Source organism: Aethalodelphis obliquidens, unplaced genomic scaffold (genome assembly GCF_003676395.1).
Source record: "Aethalodelphis obliquidens isolate GAN/ISIS:26980383/991018 unplaced genomic scaffold, ASM367639v1 scaffold7, whole genome shotgun sequence".
Taxonomy (NCBI): domain Eukaryota; kingdom Metazoa; phylum Chordata; class Mammalia; order Artiodactyla; family Delphinidae; genus Aethalodelphis; species Aethalodelphis obliquidens.
In genome coordinates this window covers 9,011,012-9,027,556 of record NW_020837951.1, presented here as the reverse complement: position 1 = coordinate 9,027,556, position 16,545 = coordinate 9,011,012, and the positions used below count along the sequence as shown (strand labels likewise).

General features: G+C 54.4%; 1 protein-coding gene across 4 annotated transcripts in view; it reads left to right on the top strand.

Annotated features, from left to right (window-relative positions):
* Window positions 1–16,545, top strand: part of MVB12B (multivesicular body subunit 12B) — a 176,853-nt gene that overhangs the window by 140,364 nt on the left and 19,944 nt on the right. For all 4 annotated transcript variants that reach the window (XM_027104855.1, XM_027104850.1, XM_027104851.1 and 1 more), the window contains 2 exons: window positions 9,909–9,964; window positions 12,528–12,587. In XM_027104855.1, coding sequence (XP_026960656.1) covers window positions 9,909–9,964; window positions 12,528–12,587 — 116 coding nt within the window. The remainder of the gene's footprint in view (window positions 1–9,908; window positions 9,965–12,527; window positions 12,588–16,545) is intronic.

Below are 16,545 nucleotides of genomic sequence, written 5' to 3'. Positions count from 1 at the left end.
CTACTGTCACAGGCCTAGTCCAGGCCACCAGCCCCCCTTGATTTACTGTCAGAACCTCCTCCTGGTGGTCCTGCCTCCAGCCTAACTCCCTCTCATGTGCCTGGACTAGGAGACATCCCTCAAATATAAATACAGTGTGTCACTCTCCAGCTCAAAAACCCTGCAGCGGCTCCCCAGGGCCCTCACGGGGACATTCAGGCCACTTTAAATGGCAATCAAGGCTCCTTATGAGCTGGCGCTCGGTTGTCACCCCACCCTTACTTCTGTGCAGGTGTAACAAAGACTGAGATAGATCTGTAGCTACCCCGACACGGAAACCCTCTGACAGGTGAAAAAAGCAAGTTGCAGAACAGTTATGCTGTGATGCTATTGTTATTAAAAACACAAACACATACACCCAAAAATCCTGCATTTCTTCTGTACATGCAAACATATACATAAGCCCATAGGAAATGAGCTGGGGGGGACCCCAAGGACTGTGCACAGACCACTACCCCGGCTCTTCCCCCGAGGAGACCCCTGAGATGTGGCTCTGGTGTCAAGGGGTGCTTAACGTAGCTGGACTATGGGAATTGCTTCTTTAGAGAATGTATTCATTTTTTGAGGGGTTAAAAAAAATAAAACTTAAAAATGTATATTAGTTGGTTTTGAGAAGGTGAAAAGAGCTCTAGAAATGAAAGCGCATCTTCCTGCGCTGGGGCCCGAGCCCTGCCCAGGCCTGTCCCGTCCCCATCAAGGCTTTGCCTCAGTCGCTGGAGGACAGTGCGTTTAGACCATGCCTGCCTCCCCAGGAATGTGCCTGGCGGCAATACCCCTGTGTTGGCCCCTCGGTTCAGCTTTTTATTCTGCACACCCAAAGCCCTTTTTGTTGGTCTCGAGCTCACCGAGGAGTTTCTGTGCGTGTGCACTGGGGAAGCAGGTGTGAACACATAGTGACGGTGACTTACCCAGGAGCCGCTCAACAGCCAGCAAGGAAAAGTCTCACTTAATTGGATTTTATCTTTACTTTGAGCAAAATGCAGTTGGTCTCTGCCCCAAGCCATTAAGTACTCGTAAAGTTTTAAAATGCATTTCTGTAGCAGAGCGAGGATGTGCTCCTTCATATATCTAGAGTCCCTGTGGGGCACGTGGCCCAGCCTCTGTGGGCTCCCGCCTCCCAGCAGAGACCCACGAGGCGTCCTGCTGCAAAGCCCATGGGGCCCCCTGGGTGGTTACTCCAGAAGGAGGGGTGTAGGAGGGCTGGAGGGCCCTCAGCTTCCTCCCAGGATGTGGGGACGGGGAAGGGTGAAGCAGGCTGCAGGGCTAAAGTGACAGTTACTGTCAGGTGCTCCGTGTTTTGGAGGCCTGGGGGGGGGGGGGGGGGTGGCCAGAGAAATGCGGGGGAGGGCTTCCTAATTACCCATGCGAAATAGAACCTCAGAGAATATTCGTTTATGGTGTGAAGGCGCCTTTATTTGAAGATTACGGTGTTTCTGACTAACCTGGTGAACTAGCCTCCTGATGCCCAGGGGCAGTTTTCTTCTCTTTGCTTTGGGGGCTCTTTTCCAGGGGACATTTAGCACCTGGGCCCAGCTTGGGCCCTGCTTCTGCCGTTGAGCTCGACCTGTGACAGCTCAAGGGAAGGCAGATGCCAGGAGAGCCATGGTCCGGACACCAAGTGAAGCCCTCCTGGGTAGGCTTCGCTTCCACACCTCCAAGAGCCTTTGGATCAGGAGTTACAGCCGCCGGTTACGTAATTTAATGTGGATGCGCTTGTGTTTGTATGTAAAAGCAGGGAGAAGAGAAAGGGCTTTTCCTCTAGTGCCGTGATGATGACAGTTACTGAGCAGTTAGTTTGTACCTGAGCCTTATGCTTTTTTAAAAAATTTTATTTATTTTTTATACAGCAGGTTCTTATTACTTATCTATTTTATGCATATTAGTGTATATATGTCAATCCCAATCTCGCAGTTCATCCCACCCCCACTTTCCCCCCTTGGTGTCCATGCGTTTGTTCTCTACATCTGTGTCTCTATTGCTGCCTTGCAAACCGGTTCATCTGTACCATTTTTCTAGATTCCACATATATGCATTAATACACGATATTTGTTTTTCTCTTTCTGACTTACTTCACTCTGTATAACAGTCTCTAGGTCCATCCACGTCTCAACAACGTCCCAGTTTCGTTCCTTTTTATGGCTGAGCAATATTCCTTTGTATATGGGCACCACATCTTCTTTATCCAATCGTCTGTCAATGGGCATTTAGGTTGCTTCCATGACCTGCTGAGCCTTACGCTTTTATCTCATTTAAACTTCACAGCAATCCAGGTATGATTTCCTTCCTTCTGCGGTCAAAGAATCAGGCACAGAGAGATTGAACGCTTGTCCTAAGTCAGAGATGGGGCAGAGGGCCTGACCTGAATTCGCTCCTCGGAAGAAGCAGTGGGCTGCTTGGTGTGCCCCTGGCCCCCTCTGGTTTCCTCCCGTCGGCCATGCCGCGGAGCGGCTGTCCGCCTTCACCGAGGACAGGCAGACGCGGAGGCTGAGTGACCTGCCCAGGCCCCAGGGTGCTCACGCGCGTGAGGCCCCTCTTGCCTTCCTCGGAGGCACCTCACGCGTGGGACTCGGGAGGCTCTCGCCGTGGCTGATGAATCACTCCTTTTGGCTTATGAATCACGTGGCAAAACAAATCACTTTGGGGATCTAGAAGGAAGTTGTTGGCCTTGTGTCAACTCAATTGGAATGTCACCTAGCAGACAGCTCTGGGGCGTCTACAGATGTCTTCCAAGGAATATCCCCAAAGTGAAATCACCAGGAAAGCCGAACCGGCTTGGTGTTTCTGGTTTACAAATGAGTTTTGAGAAGTGGCCTTGAGAGCTAGAGTTGCTGGCACTTTTCCCATCACACATTGTAAAGAACCTTTGAAAGGCCGCAGGAAATGGGGAGAAGAAAGGGCCAGGTTACTGATTATGTACAGCTCTGAACCCCAAGCAGGCCCACAGAATGAAAGGTCTCCTACCACTCCAACTGCATTCAGTTTTATTCTGAAAATGACTGCCTGCCAGCAGGCCACGTTGTTCACCCTCATCTCTGCAAGAACTTCTGAGGAACCGTGACCAAGCTCACTTAACACCACTTGGCAACTGTAAGCAGACAACAATTGAGATGCTAGTAATGGAGTCTTTTTAAAAAGTTTACATTTTTTACCGCATGACTTTACGAATCTCTTTATCAAGTGCGTTGAAATTAATGCATGTGTCAATCGGAGCATTTCCTCGTTGAGGAAGGAATCGGCAGGCCTGACCAAGGAGATGTGCTGCTCCCGGCCCGGTGCCTTTGGGAGCTGGTCAGCGGTGGGTTTGTGCTGAGCCCTCAGAAGTCCACAGGCGTGCATTTGGAGGGGAGAATCAAGGGAGGGCTCTGAGGGATTGCCCCGGCAAGTACAGTTACACAGTAGCTCCCGTACGCAGGAGCTGTGACCCTGTCCCCTTGCCAGGCAGAGTTCCTAGAGGTTCATGGCAGAGCCGTCTGCGCAAAAGCCGAAATCCAATTTTATGTCCAAACAGATACGGCACGCAAATTGGACTTCTTCCCCTAGGAAAGCAAAGGCAGGTATCCCGGTCAGTTGGGGGAAAAAAAAAAAAAATCACCCCCTTCCTCCTTTCCTTCTTTAGAATAGGGGGTGGTATTAATACAGTAGCAGATTAGAGCTTTATTTGTTGAAACGTTGCAGATTCTGTAAGCATTCACAATCCTCTTGACTTGTAGAGCCTGATTGTGAAAAGAACAGTTGAATGAGCTCATTGTTTCCCGGCTTTTCTCTTTAATGTATTTTACAAACACTCCGGTGACAGGCCTGACACGCTGATTTCTATGTACTCGCACTTCGGTTTGGGATTACAGCATTAATAACAGAGCTCCATACATCATGCCATTTTCCAGCATGATCGTTATGATAAAGGGCATACACTTAATTACAGGCCTGCTTAATTACAGCTCTGCTGAAGCCCGTTTGTTTAGGAGAATGCTAATTGCGCCACGGAGCCCACGGCACATCCTCGCTTTCATCTGCTCTGCGCCGCTCGCTCCGTGCAGAGGATCAGCGTTTTGTTAAAACCGCCACCAAAAAATAAAATAGAAAAAGGAAGAGAAAGGAAGACGGTGAAGAAAGCACCGTCCTGGTCCCGAAAGGGAGCCTGCCCGGCACGGGGCTGTGGACTGTAGCAGAAGCCCACGTTGGCTGTGGGCCCCTTCCAGCCCTCACAGTACCTCCTAGGACAGCTGGCTGTGTTGTCCCTGCTTTGCAGGCAGGGCGGCCAAGGCTCAGAGAGGTGAGACTGCCTCTCGCCACACGTGCTGCCCCCTGGAGTTCAGACCCCTCCTGCCTGCCACCCATGGCAGCGCCACACCCACAGCTCTGGACTTGAATCCTGGCCCCATCAAGCTACGTAACTCCTGCAGCCTCAGTTTCCTTAAATGTAACCTGCACGTGATCATTTTGAGGGTTACGTTATTTGATGCCCATTCGCTCTCTAGTATGTGGTCAGTAAATGTGGTTTCCTTTCCTTTTCTCTCTTTCTAGCCTAGAGCTGGGCTAGGGGAGAAGTTCTGTTCCAGCCAAGGTTTAAGGGAGCCGAGGAGCCTGGAGAGCGGACTGCTCTGGGTCCCGGGAATGCCGCCTTTGGCGCCAGTGAGGAAAGGACAGACTCCTGTGTCCTGCTTCTGGGTTGTGACCGTGGATCGGTCAGGCCGTGTCCGTGTGAGAACCCTGTAGAACCCCAGGCTGACTGGGAGGGCCGGTTGGGGGGCGCACATGTACCCCCCTGAGCAGTGGCTCCATGAGAGCTGCCCCCTCGTCACGGCTCTCCCTCCAGCCCCTCCACTGCACGTCAGTCCGAGTAGGACTCTGCAGCAGGCTGAAGGCTAGAAGGAGGATCACGGTGAGGACGAAACGCTGGCCTCAGCTCGGGAAACAAGGAAGGAAGGAAGTAAACGTGGCTCCCCACAAGGAGCCCGGATGGAGACGATCTGTGAACTTCTTTTGGAAGGCATGAAAAATGTGTGCCATTGATTTTAAGAATTATGTTTGGCAAACCTCTAGATACCTTAAGATACGGAAAGGCGGCCCAGATAAGGAGAAGACAAATGGATGTCGTGGGATTAGAAGGGGATTTAGCAGTCCCACAGATCAGCTTTCTACCAACACAGAAAATCCCTCCCAGCGGCCGGCCACCTGGACCTTTGTCAGCCGGTTCTGCTGGTCCTGCCTTCTGCCTTTCCCCGAGGAGGGCAGGGTCCCCCCCCTCTGAATCGTGCCCCGTCTCTCTAGCCCCTCTTCCTGTGACAGCTCTGAGAACATGTGCAGACACTTGACCACATTCACCTTCAAGGCCTCTCGTATCTGGACCAAACCCCATCTTGCTGCACTTCCCGTGTGCCGGGCACGGCGCTGGGCTCTCGGGTGCCAGGTGGGGTGCAACGATGAACAAAAGTGGACGGGATCAGGCCTTCCTGGAGCAGCAGGTCTGATGGCTTCCTCCCCTTCCCTCCTGTGGGCTGGCTTCAGGTCCCTCACCATCTGGCAGGCTGCCCAGGACGACCCTCTGAGAGTGCGATCCCAGCACTGAACCCCTCCCTTGCCCTCCCTTGAGCCCAGAGCAGACCAAGGTGGCAGCTCCCTCAGCCTGGCACCAGGACTGCTGCACTGTCCCTTACAGTGCCATCCCTCCCCCTTTCTAAACAGTCAAGTCACGCTGTTGACTTGTTCAACTACAGACCAGTCTTTTTTCATGTCTTCTGCTGTTATTCCAGCATGAACATCTCTTTCATTCCATCTAACGCAGTTGGTGTTTTGGACTTAAAGTACAGGACTTAGCACTGACCTTTAGTAAATTCCATCTGTTAAATTGAGCCCGTGACTCCAGCTTTTTGAGATCTTTATTGGTCTTCTGTTATCCAGTTTGTAGACTGTCCTCATCAGCCACATAGTGGATAAGCCCACTCTGCGTGTCTTCATTAGAGTAATTGATAGTGCCCTGGGCACCCTCCAGAGAGGTCACTTGAGGTCAACATCCATTTATTAATCAGCTTCTTGAACGTCTAGTCCAGCCAGTTATGGATTCTCCTGCCCTTAACATTGTCCAGCTGTATTTATCCATCTTGTCCATATGGGTAACATGGGAAACTTGTCAAGTGCTTTGCTGAAATCCATGTTCTTCTCAGCCTACCATAATCTTGGCCATATTAGATTTTTTAAATAAGTGGAACTTGGTTGGCATATCATCTGTTTCGCAGACTCTCATTGGCTCCTGGGGACTCTGGCTCCCCTTCCCAGGGACGCGGGGCGTGTCACCATGGCGACTGTTCCTCTTGAGCCAGCTCCCAGTCAGGAGCTTCAGCCCGTGGGAGCCTATGGACTCTCTTTTCTTCCAAGAGTGTTAAAGCCTGCTGTCTAGAATACAGGGAGCATCCGGCTGTGCCCATCTTCCTGTCCTGAGCTCTAAGATAAAGTGGTAACTTATCCCCAAGTTCACATCTCTCTCCCTTCCCAGCTCCCCTTGAGGTCGGATTAGGTCCGAGTGGCTCTCCACACCGTCTCCTCTGCTGCTAAACCCTGCCAGGAGGGCATCAGCCCCACAGTCCTGGAGGGCCACCCTCACTGCTGCCTCTTGCTTCGCAGACAGTCTCGGGAAGGCGTCTTCCCTTTGTTCTCTCCAAATGTCCCCAGGCTGGAGCCCCATTATGGGGGGCGCTGAGCACCCCAGGAACCCCCTGTGCTGGGACAGGAATGCAGAGGTGACTCACACGCGGATGGCCAGGACCCTCAGCCGGGAGAGGAGATGCGGCCCTGGCTAGGCACCCAGGGGGCCCCTCTGAGCGGATCCCAGAGGGATGGCGGTGGGTGGACGTAGGGTGAAGGGGAGGGGCATCCTGTGCGGAGGGGCCGTAAGCACCCCGCCTTGGAAATCCTCCTGTCTCTTCCCTTTGTATGCAGGCTTGACTGCCAGCCTCATGCTGGGCAGGGGTCACTAGCCTTCCTCAGTTTCGCCCAGTGCTCCCCAGGTCTCTCATTTCCCGGGGTAGTCGGGCCTTTGCAGGTCACTTACTTCCCACCTTGTCAGAACACCAGTTGTCTGAACATGTGTTGACGTTTGGATGGAAACAGCTGTCACCAGGGAGCACGGAGATCTTCACCGTATCTTACCAGAAACCCCCAGACCCTAAGGAGGTCTTTAAACACCAAAGGCAGAAAGCCTAGTGAATGAACGAGCGGGGTTCTCCGCGTAGCGACGTGGGCAAAGATGCGCTCGCTGGAAACCGCTCTCCAGCGCTGGGTCTGATTGCTTCCCGAGCGCAGGGAGGGAGCTCTGCCCTGGGCCCTGCCGTCTGTCTCCTGGGCAGAGAGAAGCTGGGAAAGCGGTGCGTGTGTGCAGACACGTGTGCAGAGAGCAGAGAGTGACAGGGCCAGGGCAGGTGACAACAGGGGGCTTTGAGAATCTGAAGAAGAGGTAAAGTAGGCTGTGGCTTCTAGCGCCTGACTTGGGGTGGCCAGGATGGGGGTGGTGCCTTAACGGTGAGGGGGATGGCCAAGAAGAGAGTGGCTTCGAAAAGACCATGATGGGTCTGATGGGGCTGTTTGCACACAAGCCCACCTCCTGGCCTGTCGGTCTGATGGGAAGGAGCTGGTAGAAGGGCCAGCTAGACACTTGGGGAGGGACTGGTAATGTTGTCAAAACCGTGAAAGGCCCTGGTGTGGAAGAAGCAGGTTTGCTCTCAGAAATTTCATGTATACCTCATGGAAGGGCCAAAGACTGGAGTCACTGCTTGGCGCCTGTGTGGGCTCTGACCCCCAATCTGTGAGTGATCGGAAATGCTGTCAGTGCTGCGTGCTCTCCTGCCTCTGTGGCCTTTGAAAGGGGGCTGGGGTCAGAGTGCCGCATGGGGTGAGCCTTGACTCCCAGCCACGTTGAGTGCACGGTGGCAACTTCTGGGAAGGGAGCTTGGCCTCTCCTTGGGTCCTGGGTGGGCCTGGTCCTGTTCTTTCTAGAAGGCGTCGTGGCCTTTCAGGGATCATCTGTTCAGGGATGGGTTTTCCCAGCTGTAAGTGAGCAAAGGTGCTCAGATTTCATTAGTGTATTTGCGTGTGTGCTGTACTGTGTTAAGGTCACTGTGGGCTTTCCCCTGCCTTTCTGGGGAGCTGGCACACTGTCCCCAGTGCTTAGTGGGGCCTCTTCCAGGCAGTGACGGCAGGTCGCAGGGCCTCCGTGATGCAAGGTCTCTGACCACAGACGTCTCTGTCGGAGCCCCGTGGCCAAGCAGGCTTCCCAGGAAAAGAGGAGGTTTCCAGTGCAGCAGCTGCGGCCAGCTGTGCTATTGCCTTTTCCTCAAACTTACCAGAGAAGGTTCCATGTTTATCTTCCCAGAAATTGTGAATGTAGCTTAAAATGAGACATGTGGCTTGTCTTACTGATCAGAGAGGCTTTGTCCCAGATTTCTTTTCTTTCTCTTATTTCCTTTTCTTCTTTCTGCTTCTGTGACTCTTATTTCTTAGGACTGAAAAAAAATTGTCCACCACTTGTGTACCAGAGAGGGCCCCATCTTAGATGTCGGGGGAGGCAGAGATGATCGCCTCCCAGGGAACTCATCACTCCGTTTCTTCCTGTGACCACAATTTACCAGAAAGCCACTGCCCTTGGAGTGACGCTCCACGCCACGCCAGTGGCTGGGACCAGGGAGGCCGGGTTTGGCCTCTGCTCAGACCTGAGGGCGAAACCGGGCCCCAGGAGAAGCCTCCGCCCGCCCCACGGCCCGCGGCTGCCTGGACTTCACGCTGCGGGGTACCGGTGTCACACTCGGTCCAGTGCGACCTGCTCCTCCGTGTGCCGAGGTTTCCACACTGACGTCATTATTCCGCCCCTCCCGGGAGAGGGCGCGCTCGGGGAGGCAGCTCCCGGCCGTGATTTGACAGCGATGACCTGGGGACTGGGTGGGCGCGGGGCTGTGGGAAAGGAACCGCTGAACACACACCCCTGCCCCGTTTTCCTTTGCTGAGGACCCATTCCCGCCCCTTCTGTGTCCTGTTAACACTGAGGAGACGGGGGAGCCGCGATTCAGCCCAGGAAAGCGGACCAGGAGCCGGCGATGGTGGCCGCGCAGCCCCGCCTGCCGAGCACCTGGGCGCCGGGGGCGGAGTCTCACACACAGCCCGCTCACACCTACTCCTCCGCAGGCTGCGCCGTTATTTTTGTTTTTTTTTGCGGTACGCGGGCCTCCCACTGCTGTGGCCCCTCCCGTCGCGGAGCACAGGCTCCGGACGCGCAGGCTCAGCGGCCATGGCTCACGGGCCCAGCCGCTCCGCGGCATGTGGGATCTTCCCGGACCGGGGCACGAACCCGCGTCCCCTGCATCGGCAGGCGGACCCCCAACACCCAAAGCCGTGGCCAGGGTCCAAACCCAGCTGTCTGACTCCAGAACCACTCCTTCCTCCAACCTGGACCTTTCCCGGGAGCCTGACAGCCTGGCTGTGGTCAGGCTCAGCTGGAAGGACATCTCAAGAGCACGCTTACTGCCCACCTCCTCGCCCAGCCCGGCCTTCTCCCCTCAGCCCTCGTGCGCCTCTGTCCTGCCACCAGCCCTTCGGTGGCTCCCACCGCTTACAGGCTGGACCCCGGGTGGGCTCTGGACCCTTCCCTGCTCTCACAGCTCGTCTGCACTTCGGCGGTGCGTCTGCCTCGCTCACCAGGTGTGTGTCCTTCCCAGGAGCAGGAATGGTACCTGGGCACCCATTGCCCTCGGCCCCACTCACCTGTGCACGTGTCGGCCGGCTCCAGCCCTGACCGGCCTGTACTGTCTGTGTCAGTATCTCAAGGTGCTGAACATTAGCGGTGTCTGCAATGCCATTTCCTCTCTTTTTTTCTTCTTTTGCAGCAATGGATGGTGTGCCATTTATGATTTCAGAGAAGTTTTCTTGTGTTCCAGAAAGTGTAAGTTTTAAGCACGATCGCCCTCCCCTTCTGCCCCACTCCCCTTCCCCTGCCCCTGCCCCTGCCCGAATCACTGCTGTCCTTGTGTTCTCCCCGCCCCTGGAAGCTCAGCCCTGCAGCCTACAGCAGGGCTGCCTGAGAGCCGGAAGTGGGTCGTGTTCCTCCCTGGGCCCCTTCAGCTAATGCTGCCTATAGTGGGTGCTTGAGAAGTGAAAGAAGGGATGAGGGTGGGGAGGGAGGGAGGCAGACTAGCAGACACACTCAGACGCAGATGCAGCGAAGGCTTTTTGATTCAAATGCGATGGTAAATTGTACTGAACTTCACCGGCTGTAAATGTGCTTGCTTTCCAAGCTCACCTTACTAACTTCTGTTATCTTTTATTTAACAAAGTCAATGTCTAGCAGAAAGAAAGCTGCCTCACTTCCCCATTGTCATTGCCGCATTCCGTGATGACCACGTTCTCTGCTCTAAATCGCAGGCATCGGAGTGGCAGGGCTGGGCCTGCTAGTGCAGGGTGCCCTGCAGCTGTGGGTCTCCCGCCCACTGCAGGCTAGCACGGACCCCATGATACACTTGAGGCAACTGAGGCCAGGCTGGGCCCTTGAGCCATCTTTAGTGACAGAGGGATTGAGTGAGCTAGCTGGGTCTGAGGGCCAGAACCCAGATCGTGAGAGGCACCCAGCACGCACAGCTTTGCGGGCCCCGCCTGGCACCCCTGTGCCCTCTCTCCGGTGGTGCCTTCCCCCCAGTGTGGCAGTGGCCCTCCCTCAGCTGTGCAGGCCTGGTCCATGCTGGCTCAGTAGACTGCTTTCTGGGCTTTTTAAAATCCTTTCTGCAGAAGTTTGCTTTGAGTAGCTGATAAACATGAAGGCCCTAATTTGGGCACCAGCTAAAGAATCCTTCAGTGTTTTTCTTGGACCCAGCTTAAAACCACCCAGCTCGCGATTTGACCTGCACTGGAGTTTCCATTTTCATGAAATATAATAGGCCTTCTCTGAACCCTTCTGGTAAGCAGCTTAATCTTGAAAAACGCTCGTGACTTGACCTACGGAGCATGAGTAACTTCAGCTGACTCCACTTGGCCGCGTTGCCATGGAGACGCTGGCGCCTCTCCCGCCCACTCCCTTGGAGAGGCTGTTCTGTCCTGCACACCGGCTCCAATCAGGAAAGTTTAGTGGGGCAGTTAGAGCCTAATGATACAACAGCTGGACCTCTGCTGGATCCCGGGCCGCTCAGGCAGGCAGCCCCGCTCTCGCACCACTCGGGCTGGCAGCAGGAGAAAGCCAAACTGTTTTGTGGCTACTGGCAGAGCAGCCCCAGGAGCTGAGCGCCTAATTCGGTGGCCCTGTCCCAAGATCGGGCTCTGCCGACTCAGCAAGTGCTCAGGCAGGCGGATTCGGGCCAAGCCCAGTGCAAGCGCTTCCCTGCGCTTCTGTGTTTAATCTCAGCAGCCCAGCCGGCAGGGCCTCCCGCAATGCTTTGTAACCGGAGAGGAAATGCTCGAGTGATTAACCTGCCGCTGCTGCATCACGAAGGGGCACTGAGCCCAGTTAGAATCCAGGTCCTTGGGCTCAGAGCCGGCCTCTTTCTACCACCCCTCCCAGGAAATCCCCCGCCTCTGGGCTGCAGTTCAGAACTGTGAAGGCCCCGGGGTTTTGTCAGAGTTTCTCAGGTTTCACCTGTTCATCCCCGGCTGCCAGCTGCTGGCCTGGGCTGCAGAAGGCTGGGCTGGTACCCCTCGGGAATACAGACCACTGATGATCCCTGAGGGGACTCGGACCAGGGACCTCAGAGACCAGGTTCCCTCCACCCCTCACCGTGCATTATTTCAGCCCAGGCTTCTCTGGGCCTCCAGCTGACTCTTGTTGCCATGTGCATTTGATTTTTCATGCTGTCTGGAAAAGCCAGCGTTTTTCAAGAAAGGTCCCCATCTCTATGAAGTTACAGAAATACCCATTAAAATGCAGTGTTACCATTTTCCACCACCACTGACTTCTTAAACGACAGTTGATGGGCAGTTACTTCATTTACCTTGCATTTTCAAAGACCCGGAATTCCCTCCAGCTCCTTCTCTGATGCCAAGGAGTCCCAGGCAGAAGATTGGCTGCCTGCCTCGTGGAGTTCCTTAGACCCGTTCCAGCACACAGACACGGATGTCAGGGCAGTGTGGGGAAGCCGTGGGCGCCTCCATCCCCGCGGCTGCAGAAAGAGCACACCGGCTTTTCCTGTGGGCAAGGAGACACAAGAGGCAGAAATTATTGGTGACAGTCATGGTCTTTCAGGAGAGCCGTGACCCGCCCCCCGGCTGCTGTAGACAGGTGCCTAGGCCGGGGTCCCCACCAGAAGGGACCCCGGTGACGGCCAGGTTTTCTGAGTCTGCTCCTGCTACTGGTCCATTTACCCTCACTCGTCACTGTAGTCACATCGATGGTTTCCATGGAAAAGGAGTGGAGAAAACGCCAGATCACAAGGGGGTTTGAAGTGTCACAATTGTGAATGAGAGCAAATGGGAAGAAGCATTTTTCCAGCCGTTTAAAAGGATGACTTGATCTGTTTTTTCAGATGCAGCCCTTTGATCTGTTGGGAATCACCATCAAATCTCTGGCAGAAATTGAAAAAGAGGTAAGCAAGCTTCCCAGAGTGGGACAGGTGGGGGGCCTGGGTCATCACTCACTCGACCCAGGGTCTCCCATCCCCATTAGGGTTTGTGTTCCAGGAACAGGAGGGACCTAGGTGTGGGGTGACCCTCTGAGAAAAATACTTTCATTTCATTCAAGTTTATTTCTGAGAAAAAGAAACTCACTTTTAATGTGTATATTACTTAAAGTAATAAGACAGAAGGTTTTACATGATGCACGGAACAATCAGTTCTGCTTCATTTTGTTTAGAATGTCATGGCGTAACAAAGGTAGAGGTTGGGGTGTGTGTGCAGAGTTGGCTTTTCCTCCTGTTTTATTTTTTGCCACCAGTAGGAGTTTGGGGAAATGTCAGAGGCTCTTCGTGATTTAGAGGGAGGATGACGGTTCATTCCGTTGTGCTTGATAGCCAGACCCCACCTGGCAGCCTGTTTCGAAAGAGTTTGGATGTTTTCCTAATAAAAAAGAAAGAAACCCAAGATTGGAGCACATGTGACAACTCTGAAGAAAGAGAGTTGAGATAATGGAATCAAGCTAGAGGTCAGATCTGCCGGTGGTCTCCCCACTTTCATAAGATAGCGTTAGCGTGCGTGTCGTCTTTCACATGTAGACGGTTGTTAAGCGGTCACATGCTTGCAGCCAGCTCTCCTCTGAGAGGCACATTTGTCTCAAAGATGGAAATGGTAGAACCATTTCAATATTCTCAGTTCCTCTGGGTTTTCTGTTGTGTACCCAGCTTGCAGAAGCAGGTTGCATTATTGAAAGATGGCTGAAATCCAGGAAAATTGAATCAATGTAGTACAACAAATTTCTAAACCTGTCATAGCAAAAACAAGACAAAAAAGTCCCCTTTTGTCTTTGATTTTCAGTAAATCATAAAAACCAACGTGATTGTCATCTATAGATTTTGGGGAGTGGGGGTAAACTTAGGAAAAAGAATGTCTGGCTACCACACCAGAAATATACATGTGCATGGAGCCCCAGGTCAACCTTGCTCAAAATTGAGGCGGCCGTCCGCTTCAGACTGCCTTTGCTTGGGGTCCCGCACAGGGTGGCACCAGCGAGCCTATGTGGAATGCCTTTGCCGGGACCTGCTCTGGCTGCAGGCGGTGAAGCAGGGCCATGCGTGGCCTGTGACCTTTCAGGACAGACAAGTTCACACAGACCTTAAGGGGCGCGCGTGGGGGTCGGGTGGTCACGCCCCCTCTCCGCTTAAAGCCAGGATAACAGTAGATCCTGCCTCACGAACACTAAATGGATAGATGTGTGAGCACTGTGGACAGCAGTTGCTCGTCACCCTGGGTAGGTGGGGTAGGTGGTGAGTGCCAGAGACTGGGCAGCTGTGAATGTCGCCCCTTCTCTCCCCGCCCATCCTCCTGGGCTGTAACCAGAGCCCCGTTCACTGAAGCACCTGCTACATGCTCCGCTCTGGGCCTGGGCTTTACCTCCGTCATCACCGATTCTCACCCCAAGTTGACCAGGTGGCATTGTTCCTCCCCATTTCATGGGGCAGAAATTGAGACTGAGAGGTGAAATGATAATAATACCCAAGACAAGATTGAGACCTAGCGTGTCATCCTCCAAATCCGCTCCGTTACGACGCTAAGTCTGTTGCTCCCTGTCCTACTGTTGGGGCTGATGGGGACAGTGGTACCTGGGAGGCCCGTCGACCTGGGTTCTGACCCCGGCCGGGCCTTCAGGTTACCAGGACGGGGTGAAATAGGAGAGAGCCCAGTGTAGAGCCAGTACATGTGGTGGAAACCATCGTAAGTTCTCTTAATTCTCTTCCCCACGAAAGGGCCAAAAATGTGTTTGGTGTGAATGCGTCGTCTTGATGTCAGGTGCTCTGAACAGAGCCTGGTGGGGCAGACTCCTCAGTTCCTCCACTTAACCTTTCTGAGCCTCAGTTTCCTTTTCTGTCAGATCAGGATAGTAATAAAAGTGCCCTGGAGCATTTATGGGTTTGACCAAGACAGTCACGGAAGTGGCTTAGAACAGCACCTGCTGTGGCTACTGCCCAGTTAGTTATCAGCGGCTGCTGTCATGGTCATGGTCATCGTCACTACTGTTCCCCTGGTCCACAGGAAGCGGGGAGAGTCGGTGTAAGTCTGTCCTGTTGCAGCCCGGCAAGCTGCCCTTTTGCTGGTGGCGGAGGAGAGACAGCCCCTTGACCAAGCTTGGGCTTGCTTCCTTGTTTTCAGTGATGAGTTAAAAACACACGTCTGTGTTCTCTGTTGAAAGAAATTAGAGTTAAAGAAAATACAGGGGAACGGGGAGAGGTTAGAAACACTAAATAGGGCATAAAACCATCACAGATACCACTGAAGTCGAGGGTGCCGTGGAGACTTTTATTTACTCTGAGGATTTAAAAGTTATTTCCACCAGCCATCCACGTGCATTTAATGGTGATTAGTGTATTGACATCTACACACTTTGGTGAACGGGCTCCTCCTCCTGCAACAAGGTCAGAGGACTTTCTCTGTAAATAAACTGGAACTTTCCCCTTTTAGCCGCTGAACTCAGCACAGCTCCGAGGGTTGGAGGCCGAGGAGAAGCTTTGCCCACAGCCCCCTGGCCTCACACTCGGGCTCTGTGGGTTGGCCCTGAGTAGCTGGGGGTCCCCCTAGTCAGGATGATTTTGCCCCTTTCCATTCCCAGTCTGGCTGCCCTGGTGGGGGCGGGGGATGTGCCTGGGGAGGGGTCTTGGGGCAGGGGTGCTCCACTGGGGGTTTGCTTTCCCCACATTTACAGTCAAGCCAAGCGCCGTCCCCCAAGAAGGCGGGAGACTTCAGGGCTGACCGTGACCTGCGCTGTCCCGTTGCCCATCCCAGACACCCCCTTGGATCTTGCCTGGGATTCCCAAGCAGCGGGGAGAGCCCAGCGTCAGTGGGGGCTGCTTTGTCTGGGGCAGGCGCTCCCCTCCCTTATCCGTCCGTGCCCCCTGGGAGACGTGGTGTCACCCCAGCTCACAGCAGAAACCTGGGCTTGGGTGACCGCAGCTATAAAGGAAGTGGGAGTGCTCGCCCCAAAGGCATCATGCTGCCTCCCGTCCAGGACTGGCGCGGGCCCGCTCTCCTGCCAACTTGAACGTTACTCACCCTGCCCTGCCTGGGGGATGCTTCTGAATTTTAGCCTGCGTGCGCCCTGTCACCACCATTTAGCCTCGGGGACAGGTCACCCCCTGAACAAGCCCCATCACCCCATCAGCCTTGAGCTTGGTGATTAGGGACCCGAGGGATCACCGACAGCCAGCCCAGGAGTGCTGTCCCCAGCGGCCCTCATCACCACAGCGCGGACCCGCCGTGAACTGAGTAACAGGTGCAAAGAGATGAGGTGTCGCCTCCCCGCAGTGGGTGACAGTGCGCCTCCAGCCCGCCAACACGGGAATCTGACGAGCTTAAGCAAGAGCGTGCCACTCGGCTCTCCAGCAGGAAGGTGGGACGAGGCTCGCTGGCCGTGTGGGCCAGAGCCGCCCGCCGCGTGGGTGTGTAGATACCGGGTGTCTGCAGGGACGTTTGTGGACAGTGTAGACAATGGAGGCAACACAGCATAGTGGAGGGACACAGTTTTCGAGTCGAGCCCCCCAGGGTAGCATGCCAAATCTGCCACCTAGGCTGGACCCTGGGGCAAGTCCCCTGGCCTCCCCCTCCTCAGGTTGGCGTGCAGGCCCAGGGAGCCCACCCTGGCCGGAGTGCTGGTCCCAAGGCTGCTGCTGTGGCACTGACGGGAGGCCCCGGCAGTTGTGGTGTACGCAGCACCTGGTTACGTTTCATGAAAGGCCCCCAAGGAAGGTCATGATAAAAATCAGTGCCCATGCCATCCGGCAGATATGGGGGGAAAAATTCTTCAGACGCGCTCAGGTGGCATGGGCTGTTGAAGCGGAAAAGCCAAGGTTGTAAACCAATTCCTGCTGTGAAGCTGTCCCTCTCCTGGTCCCCAGCGCT